Here is a 25,405-nt window from a genome sequence, read left to right on the forward strand (position 1 = left end):
TTGCCCAGTTAACTATTTCATGCCATCCTTTCGCCTACCCCGTGGTCCGTCTCCAGGCTGTCCTTGACTATAGTATAACTGAGGTTTACTTACTGCTGCACCAACCACCCAACTCCGATTCCTATCCCATTACCATTAAATGAGACCACACCTTTTTGGAGTCATTAGTGGCCGTAGCAGCCCCTTTATTAATCAAAACAAATAATAACATATCAAAACAAGACATCAATAGAATTATCATTTAAACTGATAAAACTGAACTCGTTGGTCTTCTGCAGGGGATTCCCCCTCCCCACCCCATTAACATAACGAGCAACATGCACTGCGGTCGTCTTAACTGTAACTAGGCCTCAAGCTGATGTGCTAGCTCAGAGACAACCAACTCTTGCCCGCAGTGCACCCATTCACCATCTTCCATATAACCATCGTTATATGGCATCCCAGCAACGGGCCCATATCTCCAATGGGTCCCGCATCAACTCCTCAGTGGGGAGGGGTTATCTTCCTTTACCTGCACCGACCAACGCCCGCCACAGCAAGCAAGGATAACACCTTATCCTTGGGCGCACCTCCACACCCTCAATGCTCGCTCAATCCCATCTTGTAGACCTACAGCCCATAGATCAACCCCCACATCATTAAGCTGCACTCCGTCACCTCGCAGATACCGCCATGTGTCAATCTCTAACTCCGAGTGCCGAACAGCCAACCCCCCATTCCTTACGACCGAACGACTAATCTCCTGGTTCACCTTCCTCCTGGCCTTGTCAATCCGGTCCACCGACCTGGCTAGCCGCCATGTGGTCCTGGCAATCATGTCCGACCACACAATGAGCATTCCGGGAAACGCAGCCCTAAGGCGCAAGAAATCGTACTGTATGTCCCGCGTTATGTCTGACTTCGTGCGGAGGCCAAGGTCATTGCCCCCCCACATGTAGAACCAACACATCGGGGGGCCTGTCAAAAACCCGCAAAACGCCGCACCTCGTGCACCATCCTGCTTCAGAGCATGCCCGGGAAACCAAACCACTCCAAGCATGCCTCCCGCCTTGAAATGCCCAGCTGCCCACCTTCCGGCCTGGCATCACCCCTCCTAGCCCCCCAGCAGACATAAGAGTGGCCCATGATCCAGACCAACCCTGCTGGAGCACCTGAAAGAAAAGAAAAACGCAAACCAAGGAACAGTAAATGCACAGCTGGAACACAAACCCATGCCGACAACCCCGGTTGCACCCCCACTACACTCCCACCAGCTCCGGCCTAACGTACGAACGAAACCTCCTCGACTCCCACCGGCCAATCCTCTTCACCGACTCCTCATCCAACCCGCATCTGACCGCCTCCGTTGTGGCCCCGATCCTGAACGAATGGGAGGAAAACCGTTCCCCCCCCACACCCAAAGCCATCAAACATTTTCGAAAAAAAACCCTATAAACTGGAATCGCGACAAAAAGTCCCCATTCGCATGCATCAACAACGGGCCCGGCAACGCCGGCCGACGATCCAAGAACTTGAGCACCATGAAAACAGGACAAAGCTTACAATCCGGAATTGCGAACACCACAACTTCCTCGCCCAAGCCCGTCTGGTCCGTTTTCGATCTGCGCACCCGCATGCGCAAACTGTCACCCGTACAAAGGACATCCTCAAAACAAACCCCCCCCCCGCTCCCGTTTCACCGGGCTGACCAATTCCCCGATCCGGAAAGCGCCAAAGAACGCCAGTACAAACGCAGCTCTGAACAAGATGAGTTCATAAGTCGACAAACACACCACCGCCAGCTGCTCGCAAAGCCTGCCCAACAGATCAAAAGATACCGGTATCCTGTCATCCTTCACCTGTCGACCCTTCCACCGCTTGCCGCACCCAAAAATCCTTAGTGTAATCCTGTTCCCCCCGCAGCTTGGACCAGAACGCCAAGCCGGCTAACTTTCGCCCCAGGCTAGAAATAGAAATGCCATTCTCCAAGTGTCGGGACACAAAGTAAAGAACCAGCAACCCCCGATCCCGAACCCTCGCTTGCAACCCCAAGGCTTCCCCCTCCGCCCAAATCTTCTCATAGGCCGCCCAAGTACCCGCACTCACTGATCGCGGATCCAGTCGGATGCTCTTCCAACGCAATCTACCACCGTCCCTCCGGGCACGGAACCCTTGCCACATCCGCCGTCGGTGTCAGCTCCAGAAACCTGTCCCACTGAAAACGAGACAGCGCGTCAGCTATAACGTTTTCAACCCCCGGCAGATGCACCGCATGTATGAAGATGTTCATTTGCATACATCTCAGCACCAAATGCCGCAGTATCCTTACCACCGGCGGAGAAGATGCCGATATCCGGTTCAGAACCTGCACCACCCCCAAATTGTCAACATGAAAACGTACCTTCAGGTCCCTGACGGACTTCCCCCACAGTTCCACCGCCAGCACCACTGGAAAGAGCTCCAGGAGCACCATGTTCTTCAGCAAGCCACCCGCCCTCCAGGAATCGGGTCACGGGCCCGCACACCATTCTCCTTGGAAACAGGCCCCAAACCCTGTCGACCCCGCCGCATCCGTATAAAGTTCCAGATCGAAGTTACTCACCGGCCCCGACATCCACAAAGCTCTCCCGTTGAAACGTTCCAAGAACACATGCCAAATCCGAAGATCCTCCCGAAGCTCCCTCGACAATCTCACAAAGTGCTTCGGCGAAGACACCCCCCTGTGCCAGCTGCCAGCCTCCTACTGAAAACCCTCCCCATGGGTATTATCCTGTAGGCAAAATTAAGCTCCCCAGCACAGACTGAAGAGTCCTGAGCTGTACTTTACGCATGCCCACCAACCCACGCATCTCCATCTGCAACGCCTCTAGCTTGTCCGCCGGCAGACGACACTCCATTGCCTCCGAAACCAGAACGATACCCAAAAAAAAAACTGATCACCGTAGTCGGTCTTTCCGTCTCATCCGGGGCCAAAGGGACACCGAAACTCTCCGCCACCCGCTCCAGCGTTGTCAACAGCACCGCACACACCGCCGACGAAGCCGGTCCAACGCACAAGAAGTCATCCAGGTAGTGTATGACGGAACCCACTCCCGCGACGTCTCCGACCACCCATTCCACAAAGGAACTGAAACACTCAAACAACGCACACGAGACAGAGCACCCCATAGGCAGACACCTATCCACATCGTACCCTTCCTGCCAACAGCAACCCAGAAGACGAAAACTGTCCGGGTGTACCGGAAGCAGCCTAAACGCTGCCTCGATATCCGTTTCAGCCATCAGGGCCCCCCGTCCATAGCGCCTGACCCAGAAAACCGCCGCATCAAACGACGTGTAGGACCCGCGCTCAACCGGGGGTCAACGGCATCATGGACTGACCCCCCTTTTGGGTGCGACAGGTGATGTATCAGCCGATACTTACCTGGCTCTGTCTTGGGAACCACCCCCAGCGGAGAAACCACCAAATCGGGAAGAGGCGCAACCGAAAACGGGCCCGCTATCCGACCCAAGGCCACCTCCTTCCGCAGTTTCTCTGAAACCACCTCAGGATGGAGCAACGCGGACCGCAAATTTTGCCGCCGGCGGGACCACCCCTAGCACCGCCGGGATCCGAAACCCTTCTGCGAACCCCCGCCCCACCAGCCCAGCCGCCTCCCTATCCGGACAGCGATCCAGAAAAGGCCGCATCTATTCCAGTCTCACCGGCGTCGTCCCTCTTGTCCGCAGGCTCTCCAACCTCACCCTTTCCTTGCTGGAAACACCGTGAAACTGGGTGGGCTCCCCCACAACCGGAACACTCGCGTTAGTACTTGCAGCCCCCTGCGAATCTACAACTCCCCTCATTATACTGCCAACAGACTCCTACCGTCTTGCGGCCGATTGACCGGAAGCCCCTGATCCACTGGCCCCCCCCCCTGAAAAACGGATTTGGCATCCTCGCCGACGACATCATGCGCATCCACAGGCTGATGTCCTTATGATCCCAGCGCAGAGCAGGTCTGATCGCCCTCCGTTGACGAAAGTCCCCCGTAGACTCTATGCGCCTCACCAATCGCGTCCAGGTAGCAAAACAGCGGCGAACAACGCTCCGGGTTCCTCTCCCCTATCACGCCGGCGAGAATTGCAAAAGCCTGCAACCAGTCCTGGAACGTCCGAGGGATAAGCCGGTAGCGCCTCTTCTCCTCATCCTCCTTGTTGTTCTCCGGCCTGACCTTATCCAAATTGAACTTCTCCAATGGCAACAGCGAGAAAATCTCCACATATTCCTCTTTCCTTATCTTCTCCCTAACCCCCTGCTTCAAATGTGCCCCCAGCGGCCCTCCAAAACACACATACACCTCGCAACGGGCCGCATCAGCTAGTCTGATCACATCCTGTTTTTTTCTCGCGTCCCCTGACGTCGTCCCCCGTGGACCCTGGCGACACCGCGGACGCTGGAGCCACCACCTGCCCCACTTCCCGCGGCCTCAGCAGGCGCCCCCGCCGTGCCTACCCCCGCCCCCCCCAAAACCACCCCCGCTGACCCCGACCGTTCCCGAAACACCAACTGGCCCCCCACCCGCTCCTCCGGTGCGATCCACGCAGCCCCCGGCGTCATGGGACTGGAGCCCCCCTGTTCAAATTTTCCCATAATCTCCCGCAGGCCCGCCAAGAACCCCTTCATCCCCCCATCCGCCGTGGCGCGGTCAAGGACCCGCTGGGCCAGAGGGAGGGGAGACGGGGGAGGAACCCCCCCGCCCTGAGAGGCATCCGCGGCCCATTCCCCACCCCCACTCACATACCCCCCAACCCCCTCCCCCCCCCAAGTACCCCAAATCAACAGCAGACTTACCGGGCCGCCTGGACGAACTCCCACCAGCCGCCGATCGACCCTCCACCGATGACGGAACGCCGCTCGGCACCTCCTCCTCGGACGATGTCAGCTCACCCTCGGACCGGTCTGGACTCTGAGCCTCCTCTCCTTGCGGCAGCCATCCCGATGGTCCCGCCCGGACTGGCGATGAGATGCCCTTGGGCCGTCCCCTTCTCCGCCCGGCGATCGACTTGTCCGCCACCTTACTGTGATGTTCGCCACCGACCGGCTCCATCCGCACTGCTGGGCCTGCTCCCGCCAATTGCCTGTCTTGATCCCTGCAGTCCTCTCCACCGGAAGCAGAGGAGCCAGCAGCAGCCTCAGCGTGTCTCCCGCGGTGGAGCCCCGCCCCCGCAACGACTGCGCCAGGGGCCAGGCCCAAGTCTCTTTTACACCTCATGGCAGCCTTCCGCATGCCCACCGCCGGAACGGTCGGCGGCCGTGCGATGCTGTGCCCGCTCTCCCGCTTCTGTCCCGCGGCTGCCACAGCCTTCACGGCCGGCCGTTTTGCCGGAGGTTCGTGGGGGGCGGCGCCAGCGTTCCCCGCCCGGCGTCACGCATGTGCCCTGGGGGAGTCAGGGGAGAAACGAGCCGGCGGGCGGGAACGCCGCACCCAGGCCGAACCCTCCCCCGCTGGCCGAACAATGTCCCGGGTACCCCCCTCTCGACCTGGTCCCGCAGCCATCTCTCGCTGATGGCCGCAGCTGCGGCCCGCAGCTGGTGTAAGAGATCTCCCAGGGAGGACGACATGCTTCCTCCAATCTTCCTCTGCGCCGACTGACGCTGGGGCGGGATGAGAGCTCAACTCCCGCACTAAAAACCCCGCCCCCTGGAACTTGCTACCAATCCTGTGCGTTGCCCAGTTAACTATTTCATGCCATCCTTTCGCCTACCCCGTGGTCCGTCTCCAGGCTGTCCTATACATTGCGCATTGTCCAGTCTCCCTCAACCCTATTCCCTTGGGACCTCGTCTGTGGCATATGCTGTAAATACAGTATACAGTGTTTTATTACCCTCAAGACTAATAAACAAAAATATTTTTCTTGCTTTCTTTGTAATTAGGTAAATTGGAAGTATTGAATACTATATAATGTACTGTAAACATTGTGCATTTTTATATGCAGAAAACAGGTAAAGCTTTAGTCTTCTTTTCAACTTATCCAATTTTTCTGTGACTCCTTTGTGGTAGAAGGCCCATTGTACATAGCTCTTTAGCTCAAGCTGAGATGTACAAGTAACTGAGTCAAAGCCGTGACATCTTCTCCTCTGTTCCCACACCTGAAAAAAAAGCCAACTTTTTCTGCTCTCTCTATACACATAGTCCCCAGTATCAGGAGGTTATCATTTGGAAAAAAGGGGCCTCAATGAAAAACTCAAACATTTAACACATCATAAAGAAGAGCAGAGAACCTGGAGAGAGAGAAAGGGAGGAAGAAAGGATGAAGAGGGGAGAGGGAAGGAGGAATGGAGTTGGGTATAGCTTAATTTTAAACAGTGATGAACCCTGCTTTGAAGCAAGAGCTGAACAAACTGGAGATAGATTAAAAAGAAGAAGTACATACCTGCAGAGCTGATAAACACATCTCTGGCTCATCTCCCCCTCCCAAAGCCTGTAGACTGTCCAGAATTTTTAAGAACTCATTCGGGTCACTTGTCTTGTGCACTGGGCCAAAGCCTAAACATAGGAGAGCCTGATTTCACCTTTCAACAAGTCTTCAGGAATAATTGCTGAATGATCAGAAATTAGTTATGTCATTAATACCTATCTTATTTTATATTTATCCCCCCTGTATTGCTGATATCAGCCCAGGAAAGGGTACTTTTCATTAGGGGCAGAACAAAGGTGGTCACCCTCCTTAGTGGGCTGGTTTAAGGCACCTCTTGTACCCCTAACTAGTTTCTCTATGTGTAAATAAAAAGACTGACACTGGCTTGAATACTGATGGAGTTCCTGCCACTAGCAGGGTTTTAAATGCCCATAGAACTTTGGTGAAGTATTTCCCTGTGAAATCACTAACCATACCCAGATAGCAAGCAATTCTGCTGCAAGATTGAAAATAACTTGCTAAGCTAATGCTAGACTTGCCAGGCTTCACAATTTTGTTGCACAGTTGCAGCAAGTCCACAGTGCATGACTTCAGATCAACTTTCTTTGCAAACATTCTGCAAGTCTGCTGCAAGTTCTGGTTCAGTTATGTTGTGCAATAGTCATTCCACCACAGGGGCCACTGTGGCTAAATTTTCACGCTGTAGACTTGCATAGCTCTTGCTGTACTGTAGACTCATCTTTGCTCTTGCTAGACACTTGCAATGCAAATTTAATACAAAGTATCAATTAGAATTTGTGCTTCAAGTGCCAGTGAAAATGTGCAGCAAGTTAAAGCGGTTGTATAGTCAATTTTATAACTTTTACCTACAGGTAAGCTTTATTATAGGCTTACCTGTAGGTAAAAAGAATTTCTCCTAAACATATACGGTTTAGGAGATATTCCCCTCGCAATGAGCCTGACTTCAGCGGCGCATGCGTACAGGGGATTCCCAGCTCAAAGTCCCAGATGCCAGACTTTGCCAGGAAAAGAAGTCTCCCGCGTGCATGTTAGGGAGTAACGACATCACGGCTCCAGCCACTTACAGTACTGGAGCCACGATACCCGGAAAACACACTGAGGCAACATGTCAGCTCCCTCGGCATGGATCAGGTGAGTTACCGACGCCTCGTTCTAAGGTAAGTATTTCATCATGAGCTAGTATGCGGTACATACTAGCTCATTATGCCTTTTGCCTTACAGGTGTAGAAAAAAAAATTGGGGGGTATACAACCACTTTAATAGACTTACAATTCAACACTGTCACAAATTTTGGAAAGATATCCTTGCTATGTGGGTATTTGCTATTGGTTAAAATTGGCGCTAGGTAGGGTGTACATACTCCCCCTCCATAGGCAAGTGCACAGGGTGTACACATCGTCTGAGCACACCCTGATGACTCTGTGCAAAGCAGATTCCCCCTGCCATCTGCCCTCACTCCCTTTCTCTGCTATTTCACCAAAGCCCCTTATTGTTGCTCCTAACAAATTGTAAAAAACAAATAATAAAAAAATAATATTATAAAAAAAGAAATGAAAAAAAATTGTAAAGAATTTAATAACAAAATAAAGTAATAAAAACAAAAAACGATTGATGCCAAGTTCATCCCTACGGACACCGTTCACTGTTCTACTGACACCTTCCACTGTTCGACCGACACCTTCCACTGCTCTACCGACACCTTCCACTGCTCTACCGACACCATTCACTGCTCTACTTACACCATCCACTGTTCTACTGATACCTTCCACTGTTGTACTGACAACTTCCACTGTTCTACTGACACCTTACACTGCTCTACCGACACCATTCACTGCTCTACTGACATCATCCACGCTCTACTAATACCTTTCACTGTTCTACCGACACCATCCACTTCTCTACTGACACCATCCACTGCTCTACCGACACCATTCACTGCTCTACTGACACCATCCACTGCTCTACTGACACCATCCACTGTTCTACCAACACCATCCGCTGCTCTACTGACACCATCCACTGTTCTATAGATATCTTCCACTGTTCTACCAACACCATCCGCTGCTCTACTGACACCACCCACTGCTCTACTGCACGTGTGTTTGAGCTTTGGGGTACACACCCTAATGCAGTTGGCTGCGCACACCTATGTCCCCAGAGAAAGGAACTGGGGAATCTGCCCTCACTCCCTTTCTCTGCTATTTCGCCAAAGCCCCTTATTGGTGCTCCTAACAAATTGTAAAAAACAAATAATAAAAAAATAATATTATTAAAAAAAAAATGTAAAAAATTTAATAACAAAATAAAGTAATAAAAACAAAAAACGATTGACGCCAATTTCATCCCTACAGACACCATTCGTTGCTCTACTGACACCATCCACTGCTCTACTGCCATGTCCACTGCTCTACTGACACCATCCACTGCTCTACTGCACACGTGTGTTTGAGCTTTGGGGTGCACACCCTAATGCAGTTGGCTGCGCACACCTATGTCCCTCTCCCTTGCTGGCACCACCTCTTAGGCACAGATTGTGCCAATTAGCCTACTGCATTTGAGAATCCATAGTTGTTCACCTGCCTAACATTGACCCTATTATAAATAGGATAAATGTGACTATAAAATACAGGACAAACGTTGACAAATCTCACTTGCATGTATGTCAGTAAAGAATTTGCTACGCAAATAATCATTTTGGAAACTTTTTAAGAAAATGATTGCTTTATTGTCCAAAACGCTATAGGGGACTATGATATGGATGTATTGGATTGATGGATGTATTGGATTGATGGATGGATGGATGTACCTGGGTCATGGAAGGGTACAAGGATGTAGTAGTCAGGCTGGAGCAGTGTGTCACTTTGGCGCTGGATGATAAGACGGGATTGTAGACGAGCTGACGTGATTTCCTCCCCCATACTGCCAGTGGTGTCCAGGACAAAGCTCAGAGCAGGAAAAGCAGAAACACCCAGCAGTCTGTACAAAAAGATTGCAATTATATTTAAAGGGTCACACCACCCAAAGCTGTAATTTTAGAGGTTTTTTTTTTTTTTTTTAAGATGCTGGAGTAAACAAGCTAACAGACTCTTTTTGTTCTATTGTATAGTCTACTGACGATATCTGCAAACTTTTAGGTCCCAGACTTTACACCTACCACAGCCATTGTGTTGGACTCCCGTTCCTCCTATTTTTGAATTCATGTTAGATTTTATAGAATGCAACAGCAGGGGTGGGAAAATTCTTATGTGGATGGGGACATCCAACACTTAAAGTGGGCAAGAAAAGTTTTAGGGAACTATGACAGAGAGATTTTGCCAATGGAGTCTTAAAGATATATAAGAAATTGACAAATCTTAGCCCATATAAATTAATCCTTAAAATTTATAAAAACATATGAAATAAGCACAACGCCTGTAACCTCGCAAATGTTATTGTATTTGGTTTCTATTATAGCGCTCATCCAGCAAGGGCCACTGGTTTGTGTCCCAGATTCTATTCCTGCTAGCACAACAGCAGCCAGGCAAACAGCAGCTTCCACTCCCCAGACTCAGAAACAGGCTAAGGTGGCCATTTTTAAAAGTATATTGCAGATTAACTTGGATGGGGTTTAGGTAGGTGTGAAAATGCTCCCCTACCCAAAACCTTTGCGGTGAGATTTGAGCCCATACTAAATGAATGGACTCAAATCGCACTGCAAAGAATCCCATTCAATTTGAGCAGGAATGCAGTGAAATTCCTCTTCGAATCACATGCGGTTTCACTGTTATTTTAGCCTGGGTTCACACAGCAGCAGTGTGGGAAACTACATGAGATTCAGACAGGAATCGCACCAGATTCCTGCTCGAATCACATTCTTTGCAGTGCGATTTGAGCCCATTCATTTTTTATGGGCTCAAATCACACCACAAAGGTATCTGTACTCATAGTCACCGGTAAAAAAAGGGTATCAGCGTAACCCTAAAAGCACCAATTCAATGCGTGCATGTATGTTTATCTGTGTAAATATACAGCCCAAATTAAAAAAAAAAAGGACATTGTGTAAAATCTGCATAAAAACAAAATGCAATGATTTTCATATCTTATAGACCCAAATTTTATTCACAATAAAAATTAGAAAACATATAAAATATTTAAATTGAGAATATGTAACATTTTAAGAAAAATTGGCATCTTAGAGAGTTAGGCTGGGTTCACATATGTGCGGCTGCAGTTTCCAGCCTGGGATCCAGTGTGTTCTTGTTCACTGGTTCAGGTGCAACTCAGGTCTGAATTTTGGTCTGAATTCGAACCTGAACTGGACCCAAAAATGCACAAGACCCTTTTGGAATTTGCACTGCGGCCACCCAGGACATGTGTGAACCGCCTCCACAGAGAGCCGGTCACACTCGCATGTGATGCAAATTGGATGCATTAATAACCGCATCCAATTCACGAATATGTGAACCCGGCCTCAGAGTGTCTCAGAAGTAAACATGGGCAGAGGTTCAACAACCTGTGAAAAGCTGCATCTGAAAATTGTTGAACATTGTCATAATAATGTTCCTCATTGTAAAATTGCAAAGACTTTAAATATATCATCACCTACAGTACATAATATCAAAAGATTTGAATAATCTGTAGAAATCTCTGCATGTGAATAAAAAAATATGGGTTTATGAGAACATAAAGTTGTAAAACTATACAGAAAGCTGTAGAGGCAGTCTGTACAATGTTATAGATAAAATGTATTTGACTTGGCTATTCACCTATAGATAAACTCAATTCAATCCTCTTGTCTTAATAGTTAAAGCCTAAATTCGGGGCATTTTTTAGTTTTGCATGGAGTGGAAAAGGTTATTGTTTCATGTGACCCCACTGAGGAGATATTCCCATATTTCCCATCCTTGTGATGCCCATCCAAGAAGTGGGGTGCGGTTATCACAGGACAGCAAAGCATGAACATCTATAACAACATTGTCAGCAGATTTAACTCTTGTCAAGAGTGTGTTCTGGATCATAAACTCCACCTTTGCTTCTTTGCAATACAAGTGTAAGGACACTTGTTCCTGAGAGGTGTGGCTATTACTCAGCTCTGCCAACACAGACCATTGGAGTGGGAGGGCAGGAAGTTAAATTTTCACTAAGAGAAAGTATTGGATTTTAACCTTTTTGGAAATAAAATGTTTGCTTAGAGGTGTCATAACAGTCATCTCCACTCACCTGAGCATAATGTTGTCAGTTACCTCTCTTCTCAACTCCATCAGAAAATTAATAGAGGCTTTCAGGGCAAGCTGGGCTGCCTGTTTGTGCAGGAAGTGATGGGGGGAGAACATAGGCATGGCTGTGTCCTTGTTGATCCCTCCTTTTGCACTGAGCTCTTTGCTGTAGTCAAAGGGACCACCGTGACTGCATTTTCCTGTTGCGGATGGAAGAAGGATTAAAGTGTGAATTCTCTCAGACACACAAAACCTAAAGCTCATCCAAAACTCCAGCTAGGGCTTCTGTTAAAGTATATGAAAACCGTAACCTTGTAAAACAACCCATTCTGTTCAAAATAGAAATGAAAGGCAAAGCATTTGTGTATATGTATGTATATATATATATATATATATATATATATATATATATATATATAGATATATTTATATATCTATATATATATATATATATATATATATATATATATATAATATTTGATTAAGGATTTTGGAGAGCTGGGGGAGGAGAAACAGCATTACGCTGGTCTGATCATTGGAAGAGAGCAGGCCACTGTGCAGAGACAGACATGTCAAAGCCCTGCTCTCCTCTATGGAGATCGAATGAAAAAGCATTGCCTGTCCGTTTTCATCTGACCCTATCCGATCCGATTTTTCAGACAGATGACTATCCGTCTGGATTTCACGGACAGGTTCAGATAGCAGTGGGTGTCAGAGGACTTGTTACCACTGACATCCCCCGCTCTATAGGGGTGAATGAAGGATCCGATCAGGTCCACCTGAAAAACTGGCAGGCGGACCTGATCAGAACGCCCATGTGAAAAGGGCCTTAGGATGGATATTGGTGGATAAAATTCCCAACAACTTACTTATTCTTCTCAAGAAAACTGAAAGAAAAATTCCTGCACCTTGTTCCCTGCCACTAAAGGTCTCCTGCTCTTGGATATGACATTTTTTACAATATAAAGAATGCAGCAGAAAGTGTGAGACTCCCTTTCCAGGCCTTATGTTGACTATGAATGGAGAAGCACACAAAGCAGAAAACAAGAGGCTCTCATTGTATGAGTCTACAAGACAGCACAACAGCCTCCATCCAAAATGGAACTAAGTATGGAAAATGAATCCAGTATGGTTTGAGTTAATTGGAGATTCTGATAAGGTGCTATTTAAATTAGCAGAGTTTATAAAGTTTAATAATGAGTCTGCAGAAAGAGGAGTGATATGGGATGCATTAAAGGCCTACCTCAGGGGTATCCTTATCCAACAAGTAGCGAAAGTTAAGAAGACATCCAGTGAATGGGAGAACAGAGTTAAAAGGGAGTTAGCGGCAGCAGAAAGAGCGTACATAGAAAACCCCACTCCAGAGAAATAAAAAATATGGTTAGAAAAACAACAGGAATATAAGGCAGTGATTATTAGGAAAATAGAGAATAAAAGATTGTTCCAGAAACAAGTGGAGTATGGGGAGGGGGAAAAAGTAGGTTGGCACAGATAGTAAGAACTAACTCCTCGCCATCCACCGTTCCAGTGATCAGGACAGAGAAGGGAGAAATCTAAGCACAGGGTTCAGTGATTACAGATACCTTCAGGGCATTTTATGCAAAACTGTACAGATCACAGGGGGGCGGTGGGCCGACGAGGACATGGATATGTTTTTCGCGAACATCAAAATACCGACCCTCACCAAGGAGGAGAGGGAGGGAAATGGCTAATCAGAAATCCCCAGGACCAGATGGTCTCCCTGTGGAAACCTACAAATATTATGGCAAAATATTGCTGCCAGAGCTTTTCAAAGTATTGAATTGGGCAAAGGAGGAGGGGAGATTGCCCATCTCAATGACCGAAGCAACGATAATAGTCTTGCACAAAGAAGGGAAGGATCCGTTGGAAACCCAATCTTATCGACCCATTTCCCTCCTTTGTGCGGATGCTAAAATATTAGCTAAAATACTAGAAATTAGGTTGAATAAAATTATCTCCAGATTGATACATCCCGATCAAACGGGATGTATGAACATAAGAAGATTATATCTTAATCTGCAGGTACCAACAGAAAACGAAGGCAAAAAGGCAATTATGGCCTGGGATGTGATCAAAGCCTTCGATAGTTTAGAATGGAGATATATCTGGTGTGTACTGGGCGAATTTGGATTTGGTCCCACGCTTATTGCGTGGGTAAAAACTCTGTATAATGGCCCTAGTGCCAGAATCAGGGTTAATAATGAGTATTCAGATAAGATCTTTTTAGAGAGGGGGACAAGACTCGGGTGTCCTTTGTCACCCCTGATCTTCGCCCTGGCGATAGAACCACTAGCCATTGCAATTAGATCCAATATGAATATGGTTGGCTTCCAAAGGAGGATGAGGGAAGAAAGGATCGCGCTGTATGCGGATGATATTCTCCTCTTCCTGGGGGACACAGAGCAGTCCCTCAGGCAGGGGATGAAAGTCATTATAGATTTTGGGAGGTTCTCGGGATTGGTTACAAACTGGGAAAAATCAGCCCTTATGCCAGTGGATAAACGGAGGAGTCAAAGTCCAGTGGCAGTGCCGCAGATGGAAGTAGTGGAACAAATTAAATACCTGGGGATACATATACAAAGAGATCCCAATAAATAAATAAGTGATAATGTTGCCCCATTAATAGTTAAATTTAAAAATAAAATTGAAATTTGGAAGAGACTCCCATTATCGACTGCAGGGAGATGTAATTTGATTAAAATGTTATGGATGCCGCAGTTATTGTATGCACTACATAACTCCCCGATATGGGTAGATATAAAATGGTTTAGGAAAATAGAGGTACTATTTTGAGAACTCATATGGAGAGGGGGAGTATCAAGAATTGCCTTACAAACTCTGCAGTCGCCAACAAGAAAAGGAGGAATGGCAGTCCCACACCCAAGGAGCTACTTCCTAGCTGCCCAGTTGCAGCACCTGGGAATGAGTAAGGAGACAGGTGGTGGAACTAACAAGGCCCTAATGTTAATGGGGACACCCCATAAGACTATGGTAGAAGCTCTTGAGGCAAACTCATTCCCCCAAAAAACACCTACAATAAAATTAGCAGTAAAAGTGTGGAAGGCAGTTAAGGCGATTAAAGGTCTGGGAGGCTTAACCAAATACGCCCCCTTGTGGAATAATCGGAACCTGCAGGAAATGGAAAAGATAGGAAGATATAAAGATTGGGAAATAAAGGGGATAGACAAGCTGGCCCAGTTATACACAGGAAACATATTAAAAAAATTTAACGCATTAAGATCGGAGTTCGATATATCAAAACAATCATTTTATAAATACCTTCAAATTAGACACGCGTTAGGGAAACAATTCAGTAAGCAGGGACCAGTTTGGAACAATTACCCTATTTATTGTAGATTAAACTCCCAAGAAAGAGCAAAAGGATTTATAGCGGATGTTTATCCATTTATATGTGAAAGAAGTATAGTAAGCCCAGAAAGGTTTAAATGCAGAAGGAAATGGGAGGAGGAATTTGGAACATTTACGGATGAACAGTGGATGAAGATATTGGAGGGTGGACACTCAATCTCAGTCCTGCCTGCTCAGAAGATGTCACATTTAATGCTGCTACATAGATCATATTACACACCAAAGAGACTGTTTAGCTTTGGACGTAGAGCAGATGATGAATGCCCTAGATGCCAAGAGTCTGGAGACCTGGCACACATGTTCTGGCGATGCCCAAAACTGTTTCACTACTGGTCAGAGATTGTTACCACTCTGAATGAAATATTTAGAGTGGCGATCAAGGGGGATCCCAGGATATGTGTGTTGGGCCTGGACGAAGGAATATGAGGATTAGCATGTATAAATAAAGCAATATTGAGGTGTATGTTTGTTGGTAATCACGGAAACAATATGGAAGGAAAAGGGTAATATATCTAAGGAGAGGAAATTTTAAAGAATTTAAAAAGATGTGGAAACATGGGCGTCCGCAGGTAGGGGCAAGGGGGGTCAAGTGCCCCCCCCCCCAAATCAGGGATGAGATCTTAAATTCAACACAGTTCCATCGCTATGGGGGTGCAACCGCCAGTGGGGTGACACCATCAAGGTTCTGCCAAGCCCCCCTTATCAGTGTAGTGTGACTGCGTTCTCTTTTACATGCTCAGTCCAGCAGAGAACTCGGCGGCGCTGTGACAGGAGAAAGGTGAGCTGCGGGCTATCAGGTTTCCCCCAGTGACCCCCCCTTTCTCCTGTCAGGGAGAAGAGACGACGGCTCTCACCAGGTTCCTCGCCCAGCTTCCTGCCCACTCCGTTCCTTCCCTATTGGCCATAACTGAGGGCCAATCAAAGGAGACTAGGAGAGCAGAGAATCATGGGACATGTAGTCCCAAAGATTGGCAACCCCATTTTCCACAGGGAGGAGGATACAGCTTGATCAAGAGAGAGATTGAGAGACTGCAGCCTGGAAAAAAGCTGAGGGAGAGAATGCTACAGGAAAAAGAACAAGGAGTGTGCTGGGCAGAAGCCAGAGAGAGAGAGAGCCACGCTGCCCAGCGCCACCAGAGAGAGAACTACACTGCCCCACGCCACCAGAGAGAGCCATGCTGTCCAGCACCACCAGAGAGCCATGCTGCCCAGCACCGCCAGAGAGAGAAAGACTGAGTCACTGCCAGGATACAGACATGCTACACCACTGACCAGAGTCGCCCCCGGGTCGAGTGAACGATCGTCCAGCTCAGAGGGATCACTGCTGTAGTTTCGATGGGTCTTGTAAGAGGGCCTGTTGGCCATTATCCATTATTTATTCTAGGGATTGTACTACGTCTGCAGTCTCTGACCATGATAATGTGATAATGACATTGTTCAAAAGGGGCCGCGCATGGGTGACCCTAAAATTATGCCCCCCCTTGAAAAAAGTTCTGCGGACGCCCATGTGTGGAAACCCTGGTTGGATAGACTGAGATACCCAGTATGAGGGATTTGGAATATAGGTGAGGGGGAGAAGGGAGGTTGGAGGAAGAGAATGGTAAGGAAGGGAGGGGAGGATACAGAAAAGGAAAAGGAAAAAGGGAAGGAAGAACATCTGAGTAGTGAGAGGAAAAGGGGATTGATAGTAGAAGAATTATCGATACTTTATGAATAAATTTTTTTTTTTAAAAAAAGGCCCACCCTGTTATATAGAAATGTTTAACTTGTGAGGGTGAAATAAGTAGATGTATTTTTCATAGAGAATGTTTCTTTTTTCTTTTTTTATTATGTAAAATACTGAAGAAAATAAATAAAGATTATGAAATTTAAAAAAAACAAAAATGGAACTATGTGTGGCCTCTGCATTTAGGGCAAATGACTCTAGTATTGAGAGTTTCCTTTTACAAAAATCAAGTAAATGTAAATGGAGTGTACTGTTTTACGCGTCTTGTGATTTATCTATCTCTGTCCCACTACATATCCAGATCAGTTCAGTTTTGCCACTTCCTATGTTTTATATTAATTTCCAAGCTGCAGATTTACCAATACAGCAAAATCATCACCTCTCCAATGACAAGGGACAAACCCCCAGTAAAAGCATGTAAGCCCAGTTGGCTAACATAATGCTCATTTATAATATTAGAGACCCAAAGTAGTACTTCATTATAACCCTGTGAATGCTTATATGTCCCATTGCTCAGTGTAATTCTGCCTTGGATGTGCCTAAGTGCCCTTCCCTAGAACAAGCCACTTTCATGTCAATAGTCCAAGGAACGTTACCCAAGAGCACAAAGACAATACTGCAAGAGTAGCTAAGATGTTAAATACATAATATCGTGAAGATAAAATCTATAACAGATTTAAAAAAAAATGTATGGCATCTAAAGCTATGCCTACCAAGTATAGTAGGGAAATTTTACATGATGGACACTAGGGAAAAGTAAAACTGAGAGTTTAAATTTTCCCAAAATTCTGTCTACAATTGTAAAATTCATTGGAGACTATGATAAAGGCAAAGTTTTTTTGTGGTTTCCAATAGTGTAATAGGCTATAATAGGCTATAAATGTCCCAGAGAGTTAGAACTAGACCTGTAAATATGCCAACAATTGGACCTTATTTATGAAGCGAAAAAACAACAGCAAAAAATGTAAAATAAAAAGTACACAAATCCTGATTACATAACAAAAGCACAAATATATAGAACACTAAATCAAATAAATGAAACTACCCTAAATATCCACCCCCCTAAAAAAAAAAATCACAAACTTTAAGTAAAAAAAAAAAAAAAAAGAGTGGATTGTTTTTGCTCAAGCAAATTTAACCTAAGCAGCACAATGAGTGAAACGAAGAGTTCCCAATGTGGACAAAATTTTGAAGATGCAAAACTGCAGCAATATCATATTTGCTTAAGTCGATCCCTTTATTCCTCCATTGCCAAGTACTACTCTTCCTATTGAAGCAAGATATCCCAATGACCAGCATAAGTATTTGGAAACCCACAAAGTATGAAAAAGTAAATTATATCGCTCTGGGAACTATAAGCCAAAAACTACAGTACTTGTGCTTATTTCCTGATGCAAAATTCATATTATCGATTTTTTCATGTGTTTCCTGATTATCAGGATTTTGGTTACATTTTATTGTGTTAGATGTTTTATGTCTTTTTTTATGAACTAACACCAGCATTAAAGATTTTTGGACTCCTAATTCATTGAACCAGAGCTCTCATTGAACTTTTTCAGGGATTTTTTTCAGGTGGAACCCAGTTCCACCACCTCCAGCTTAGGCCCTCTGCTCCCTGCACACCCGACTATCGCTCTGTGGCAGCCAAGCTGTCACTTGCTGTCATTTGTATAAACAGAAGCCAGACTTCTGTGTTTACAAGGACAGCTTGGCTCCTTTAGATCTGATCTTCTGAGTGGCTCCCACTGAGTTGAGGATGGGGAGAAGGGGGATGCAGGTGCCCTGGGGTGTGTGCAGGGCATGGTTGAGTTTCTGTGATTGTAGACCCTTACATACAATCAGTTAAAAAAGTATTCATACCGCTTGAAATTTTCCACATTTTGTCATGTACCAAAAAACTTAAATGTATTTTATTGGGATTTTATGTGATAGACCAACACAGAGAGGTACATAATTGTGAAGTGGAAGGAAAATTATGAATGGTTATCAATTTTTTTTTTTAAATAAACATCTGAAAAGTGTGGCATGCATTTTTATTCAGCCCTATTTACTCTGATACCCCTAACAAAAATCTAGTGGAACCAATTGCCTTCAGAAGTCACCTAAATATTAAATAGAGTACACCTGTGAGTAATCTAATCTTAGTATACATACAGCTGTTCTGTGAGTCCCTCAGAGGTTTGTTAGAGAACCTTAGTGAATAAACAGCATCATGAAGGCCAAGGAACACACCAGACAGGTCAAGGATAAAGTTGTGGAGAAATTTAAAGCAAGGTTAGGTTATAAAAAAATATCCCAAGCTTTAAATTTGATTGAATTCATCAACCGAAAATGGAAAGAGTATGGCACAACTGTAAATCTACCGAGACATGCCCATAAATTGACAGGCAGGGCAAGGAAAGCATTAATCAGAGAAGCAGCCAAGGGACCCATGGTAACTCTGGAGGAGCATCTGTCCACAGGACAACTATTAGTTGTGCACTCCACAAATCTGGCCTTTATGGAAGAGCGGCAAGAAGAATGCCATTGTTGAAAGAGAGCCATAAGAAGTCCTGTTTGCTGTTTGCGAGAAGCCATGTGGTGGACACAGCAAACATGTGGAAGAAGGTGCTCTGGTCAGATTAAACTAAAATGTCACTTTTTGGCCTAAAAGCAAAACGCTATGTGTGGCAGAAAACTAACACTGCACATCACCCTGAACACACCATCACCTTCAGCAGGGACAGGGAAGCTGGTCAGAGTTGATGGGAGATAGATGGAGCCAAATACAGGGAAATATTAGAAGAAAACACATTCACCTTCCAGCAGGAAAACGACCCTAAACATACAGCCAGAGCTACAATGGAATGATTTAGATCAAAGCATATTCATGTATTAAAATGGCGCAATCAAAATCTAGACCTACATCTAATTGAGAATCTGTGGCAAGACTTGAAAATTGCTGTTCACAGATGCTCTCCATCCAATCTGACAGAGCATGAGCTATTTTGCAAAAAAGAATGAGCAAAAATGCCACTCTCTAGTGTTCAAAGCTGGTATGCCCTGTACACACAGTCAGACATTCTGGCCACAAAATCCGTTGGATTTTCTTCCGATGGTTTTTGGCCCAAACTTGTCTAGCATACACAAGGTCGCACAAATTTGTTGGAAAATACGATCGTTCAGAACACGGTGATGTACAACACGTATGACGTGACTTTAAAGAGGGCAGTAGCCAATAGCTTTTGTCTCGTGATTTATTCTGAGCAAGCACGGCACTTTGTCCGTTGGAATTGTCTACACACAATCGGAAATGAAACGATCGGATTTTGTTGTCGGAAAATTTTAGCTCCTGCTCTCAAACTATGTGTGTCGGAAATTCCAATGGAAAAAGTCAGATGGATTTTCCGACACCAAGATCCGATCGCACCTTGGGGGGGCGTGACCGGATGTCAGGGTGAGAGGTCGCGGCGGGCTCAGACCTACCGCTCGCTGCAGAGACTAATGCTGCCGAAGTAGTGTGGAGGAGGAGGAGGGAAGGAGAAGCCGAGCGTTGAGGTGCCGAAACGAGGGGACGCTGCGAAGCTGTGACACCACCAAAGCGAGAGTAACGGTACATTCGGTTGACCGAACGGCGCAACAGTGGAGATATGTGGAGGTCGCCATAGGAAGCTCTCCCATAGAGGAACACCGATCCCCACGTAAGAAACCCTGTGAGAGAGGGAATCAAAGCGAAGGGAGGGATTGAGCGATACCCCCCCCCCCCCCCCCCGGTGGAAGAGACGTAAGACCTGAAGGTATGACTAGGAAAAGGGGGGTGGAGGAGGCGACCACACATAATGGATTACAAACATTACGTAGTTCCAAAGATAAGGCTGGTCACTCGACCGGGCTGACAGGCGTTGCTGCTGCTGCCGCCGCTTCTAAACTGGAGCGATATGCCCATACGCCTAATCAGACTCCAAACCAAACACCTAAAAAGAACGTGCAAGTCGGAGAGGGGCGGCCGCAGAGTACTGCAGCCGTGCAAACGGTCGGAAGGAAAAGCCAGGGCTTGACGACTGAAATAGAGCCGACAAGTTTAAATAAAGCAATATGTGTGGCAGTCCGGTCGGACACTACGGGTGTAATGGGTGGAATATCGGAAGCACAAGCGTCCGTGAGTAATCTCTCCTTGGAGAGGGGGACTGGACGGGACACTGTGATAAGTACAGAAGGAGAAATTTGGGTAAAAGGTAAAGAACCATCACTAAAAGAAATTCTTTCTGCGGTGAATACATGTAAATTATCATTGGATGATGTATCAGATCAATTAAAGCAGATAAGAGAAGATGGGATAAATCTTAAAAATGAAGTACAGAAAACTGCGGCCCGTATATCAGATATGGAGGAGAGAGTCAGCCAGGTGGAGGATGATGTACTCCCGCTGAAACAGGAGATGCAAATGATGAAGGGCCAGTTAAATTTGTGTATGGCTAAAATGGACAATATGGAAAATATTATACGCAGGAAAAATATCAGAGTTTTAGGTGTTCCGGAGAAAAGTGAAGGCAATAATCTTGCTGAATTTATGGAAATATGGATAAAGGATAAAGTAGGGAGTGAGAAGCTATCAAGATTTTTTGCAATTGAAAGGGCGTATAGAATTCCGTTTAGGATGATGGAAGGAAGAAGTCATCCTAGACCCATAATCATCCAATTGCTGTCCTATAGAGATAAAGTTGTTATCCTTCAAAGAGCAAGAGAACTGCGTAACCTTGAATATAATGGGATAAAGATTTCATTGTATCCGGATTTTTCCCCAGAGCTGCAAGGACAGAGAGCCAAGTTTATAGAGTGCAAAAAGAAATTGCAGAGTCTTAAAGTGAACTATGCATTGCTTTATCCGGCAAAGTTGAGGGTATCAGCATTTGGGGAAAACACATTTTTTAATAGTCCAGAAGAAGTTAAGTCGTGGTTGGAGGAAAATAAATGTCTGCTGCAACAGAGGGGAATGCTGTAATATGAAAACAGAAAGAAAATGGACATTTTTTTCCTTTTTTTTTATTTTTTTTTCTGGACTAAGAGGGAATGCCCCCATATTGCTCTGTTTGTCTCCCTCCCTCTCTTCTTCCCCCCTTCCCCCCCTTTTTTTTTTTTTTTCTCGGCAGTAATGTGGACTATTTTTTGTTATTGAAATAAGAGTAATGGGAGTGGGTGGGTAGGGCGAGTAGGTGGGGAGGATATATCACCCTGGGAGGTAAAAACGGTCATGTTGGAAGCCCCTTAGAAGGGCCCCAAGTGGGGCATGGGAGGGTTGGGGAGGGGAAAGAAAAAAGGGAAGGGGAGTATGAATGGATGAATGATAGCGAGAGAAAGGAGGTTGAAAGGATAGGAAAGGATATAGGCAGGCATGGTAAAGGATTATTAATTGCACAAAAAAAATATTTAAGTATAAAGTTGATGGGTGAAATTGCATTGAATACGGTGGTCAGGGAAAAAGGGCACAAGAAAATGAAATTAAGGGAGGCACAAGGAAATAATATTGTTCAATTTATATAAAATGTGTGTAAAATGTGCATAAGAAATATGGTAAATTTGAGATACAAAATATGTGTGGGATTAAAATTTTGGAGCACAGGGAAAAAAGAAAAAAGTAAGGGGGAGACCACGTGTGAAAACACAGAGAAAGCACGTAGAATGGAGAATAAAAGTATGATATTGTGATTTAGGTTTTAAATATGGGAGTAAGCAGTAAGGTAGGGAACTTCACTAAAAAGGTTAAAATTTGTTCTTGGAATATACGGGGGGTGAAGGAACAGCTGAAGAGACGTGCGTTATTTTCCATGGGGAATATGGGTAATTATGGGATGCTCTGTTTGCAGGAGACCCACCTGGACCGGGATACAATCAGTGTGCTAAGACACAGAAAATATAGGATACAATATCATTCTACATACACCTCCTACTCAAGGGGAGTGAGTGTCTTAATAGATCCTGGGTCGGGCCTAACCTGCAGGCAGAGCATCATAGATGTTAAAGGGAGATATGTGTTCCTTTTTTGTGGTATAGAAGATAGAGTATGTGTGATTGCAACTGTGTATATCCCACCACCATTTAATGCAGAAATATTATATGAACTGCTGAAGTTTATAAAGGATAAGCCTGGAATCCCAGTCATAATAGCAGGGGACTTTAATATGATAATGGATCAAAAAATAGATAGGTTCCCACAGAAGGTCGGTAGTAGGGAGGGACCTAATGGGTTGTTATTTCAATTCTGTGAAGAAACAGGTTTTGTGGATATATGGAGAAGGTGGAACCCCTTAAAAAAACAGTATTCTTGTCACTCTAAGACGTACTCCACCTTGTCCAGGATCGATATGGTGCTGTGTAATGAAGAGGCGCTGGGGATGGTGGAGAAAGTGGAGTACGAGCCAAGGGGAATTTCGGACCATTCACCGGTAATGTTTTTAATGACAATAGGGAGAGGATGTAGTAGAAGGGAATGGAAGATAAACCCATTTTGGTTAGAACTAATGGATAACATGGAGGGGGTAAAAGAAAATCTAAAAGAATTTTTGAGCATAAATGTGGGATCTACGTCCCTGGGAATAATGTGGGATACCTTGAAAGCCTTCTTAAGGGGGGAACTAATAAAAAAGATATCGCAGATTAAGAAGAATGGGTTAGCAAAGGAAATAGAAGCAAAAGAAAGGGTAAGGAGGTCAGAAGAGAGGTATATAAGGGCCCCCTCAGAAGAAAGTTCCAAGGAATGGGAGAAAAATCAGGTAGAATATAAAAGACTTATATGGGAGAAAGAAGAGAAGAAAAGGCAGTTCCAGAGGCAGTCCTTCTTTGGCGAAGGGGAACAAGTGGGGAGGGTATTGTCAATGATTGCTAAATCAAATAGTTCGTCCCCAATAATACCGGCGATATTGGACAGGGAGGGAGGTATGAGGAAGTCAACACCTGAAATAGTGGAAGAGTTTAGAAAATATTATGAGGAACTATATAAAGTTTCAAACTCTGAAGTAGAGGGGGAGATGCAGGAATTTTTTGGGAAAATAACATTACCCAGGCTGTCGGAGGAAGATAGGGAGGGCTTGGAAGCGCCATTGACCCTGGAGGAGCTGCAAAAAGTAACAGCAGAAATGACAAATCAGAAAGCACCAGGTCCGGATGGACTGCCGATAGAGATTTATAAAAAATTTGGGGAGATACTTTTACCGGCTCTCCTACAGGTGTTCAATGGCGCTTTTGAAGCGGGACAGTTGCCGCAATCAATGATGGAGGCCACAGTGGTGGTCCTAGCAAAAGAAGGGAAAAACCAATTGGAGACTGCATCATATAGACCTATATCGTTACTGTGTTCAGATGTTAAAATTTTGGCAAAAGTACTTGCAACAAGGGTAAAAAATATAATACCAAAACTAATACATCAGGACCAAACTGGGTTTATCCCAGGGCGGTCCACAAATATGAATGTGAGACGCACCTATTTAAACATTCAGATTCCTTCAGAAAACAAAGGAAATAGAGCAGTTATGTCCTTAGATGCAAAAAAAGCCTTCGATAGTGTGGAGTGGCATTATTTGAGGAGGGTGCTGGCGGAATTTCAATTTGGTCCGAGATTTATGCAATGGATAAGAGTACTGTATACAAGTCCTAGGGCGAAAGTGAGAATAAATGGGGAATGTTCAGAGGGGTTCCATTTGGAGAGGGGGACAAGACAGGGGTGCCCTTTGTCGCCCCTGCTTTTCGCCCTCTCGATGGAGCCTCTGGCTATAGCCTTGAGAGAGGCGCAGGATATCCGGGGGTTTAAAAGAGGGAACGAAGAGGAAAAGGTTGCTTTGTATGCAGACGATGTATTGCTGTTATTAGGGGACACGGGGCCCTCATTGGTGGCGGCAATGACCCTGATAAAATAATTCGGGTATTTCTCTGGACTTAAAATTAACTGGGAAAAATCTGCCCTCCTACCAGTGGATCCCCTCGATACCCCACTACCAGTACAGGTATCCCAAATAGAAACAGTTAAACAAATGAAGTACTTGGGAGTGAATATGACGGCAGACCCAAGGCAGTATATAGCAGGGAATTTAGTTCCACTTATGTCAAAATTAAAGCGTAAAATTAGAATATGGAAGAACCTCCCCTTGTCAGTAGCCGGTAGGTGCAACTTAATTAAGATGGTGTGGATGCCTCAAATATTATATGTTATACAAAACTCACCGGTTTGGATTCCAAAATATTGGTTTAAAAAAATGGAAAGTTTGTTTAGAGAGGTGATATGGAAGAACAGTGTGGCAAGAATTAGCTTACAAGTACTAGAGAGACCAAGGGAAATGGGTGGGATGGCGCTACCTAATATGAGATACTACTTTCTGGCTGCCCAATTACAGTATATGAGGGGAGGTAACCTGGTAGCAGTGACAGGAAGGGGGGGTGGTCCCCTGGGGAGGGATACTCCACATAATACGGTCGCAGAAGCCGTGGAAGCCAACTCATTTAGGACCAGCTGCCCCACAGTCCAACTGATGGTAAAGTGTTGGGAGGAGGTAAAAGTAATATTGGGGTACAGAGGATATACAGAATTCTCACCAATATGGGAAAATAAAAACTTAGAGGAAATTAAGAAAATGGGGAGATTAGTAGAATGGGATCGGAGGGGCGTACACTTCTTAGTACAACTATATAAGGACGGGAGACTGAAAACATTTCAGGAACTAAG

The 25,405-nt window shown here is 45.5% G+C and overlaps 1 protein-coding gene across 3 annotated transcripts in view; it reads right to left on the bottom strand.

Moving 5' to 3' along the window:
* VWA7 (von Willebrand factor A domain containing 7) overlaps window positions 1–25,405 on the bottom strand; it is a 149,809-nt gene that overhangs the window by 40,366 nt on the left and 84,038 nt on the right. For all 3 annotated transcript variants that reach the window (XM_077460996.1, XM_077460977.1, XM_077460986.1), the window contains 3 exons: window positions 11,602–11,797; window positions 9,209–9,378; window positions 6,397–6,509 (listed from right to left, as the gene is read on the bottom strand). In XM_077460996.1, the coding sequence (XP_077317122.1) occupies window positions 6,397–6,509; window positions 9,209–9,378; window positions 11,602–11,797 (479 nt within the window). The remainder of the gene's footprint in view (window positions 1–6,396; window positions 6,510–9,208; window positions 9,379–11,601; window positions 11,798–25,405) is intronic.

Source organism: Lithobates pipiens, unplaced genomic scaffold (assembly GCF_037356315.1).
Source record: "Lithobates pipiens isolate NorthernLeopardFrog02 unplaced genomic scaffold, aLitPip1_a1.2 Scaffold_1, whole genome shotgun sequence".
NCBI classification, from domain to species: Eukaryota; Metazoa; Chordata; class Amphibia; order Anura; family Ranidae; genus Lithobates; species Lithobates pipiens.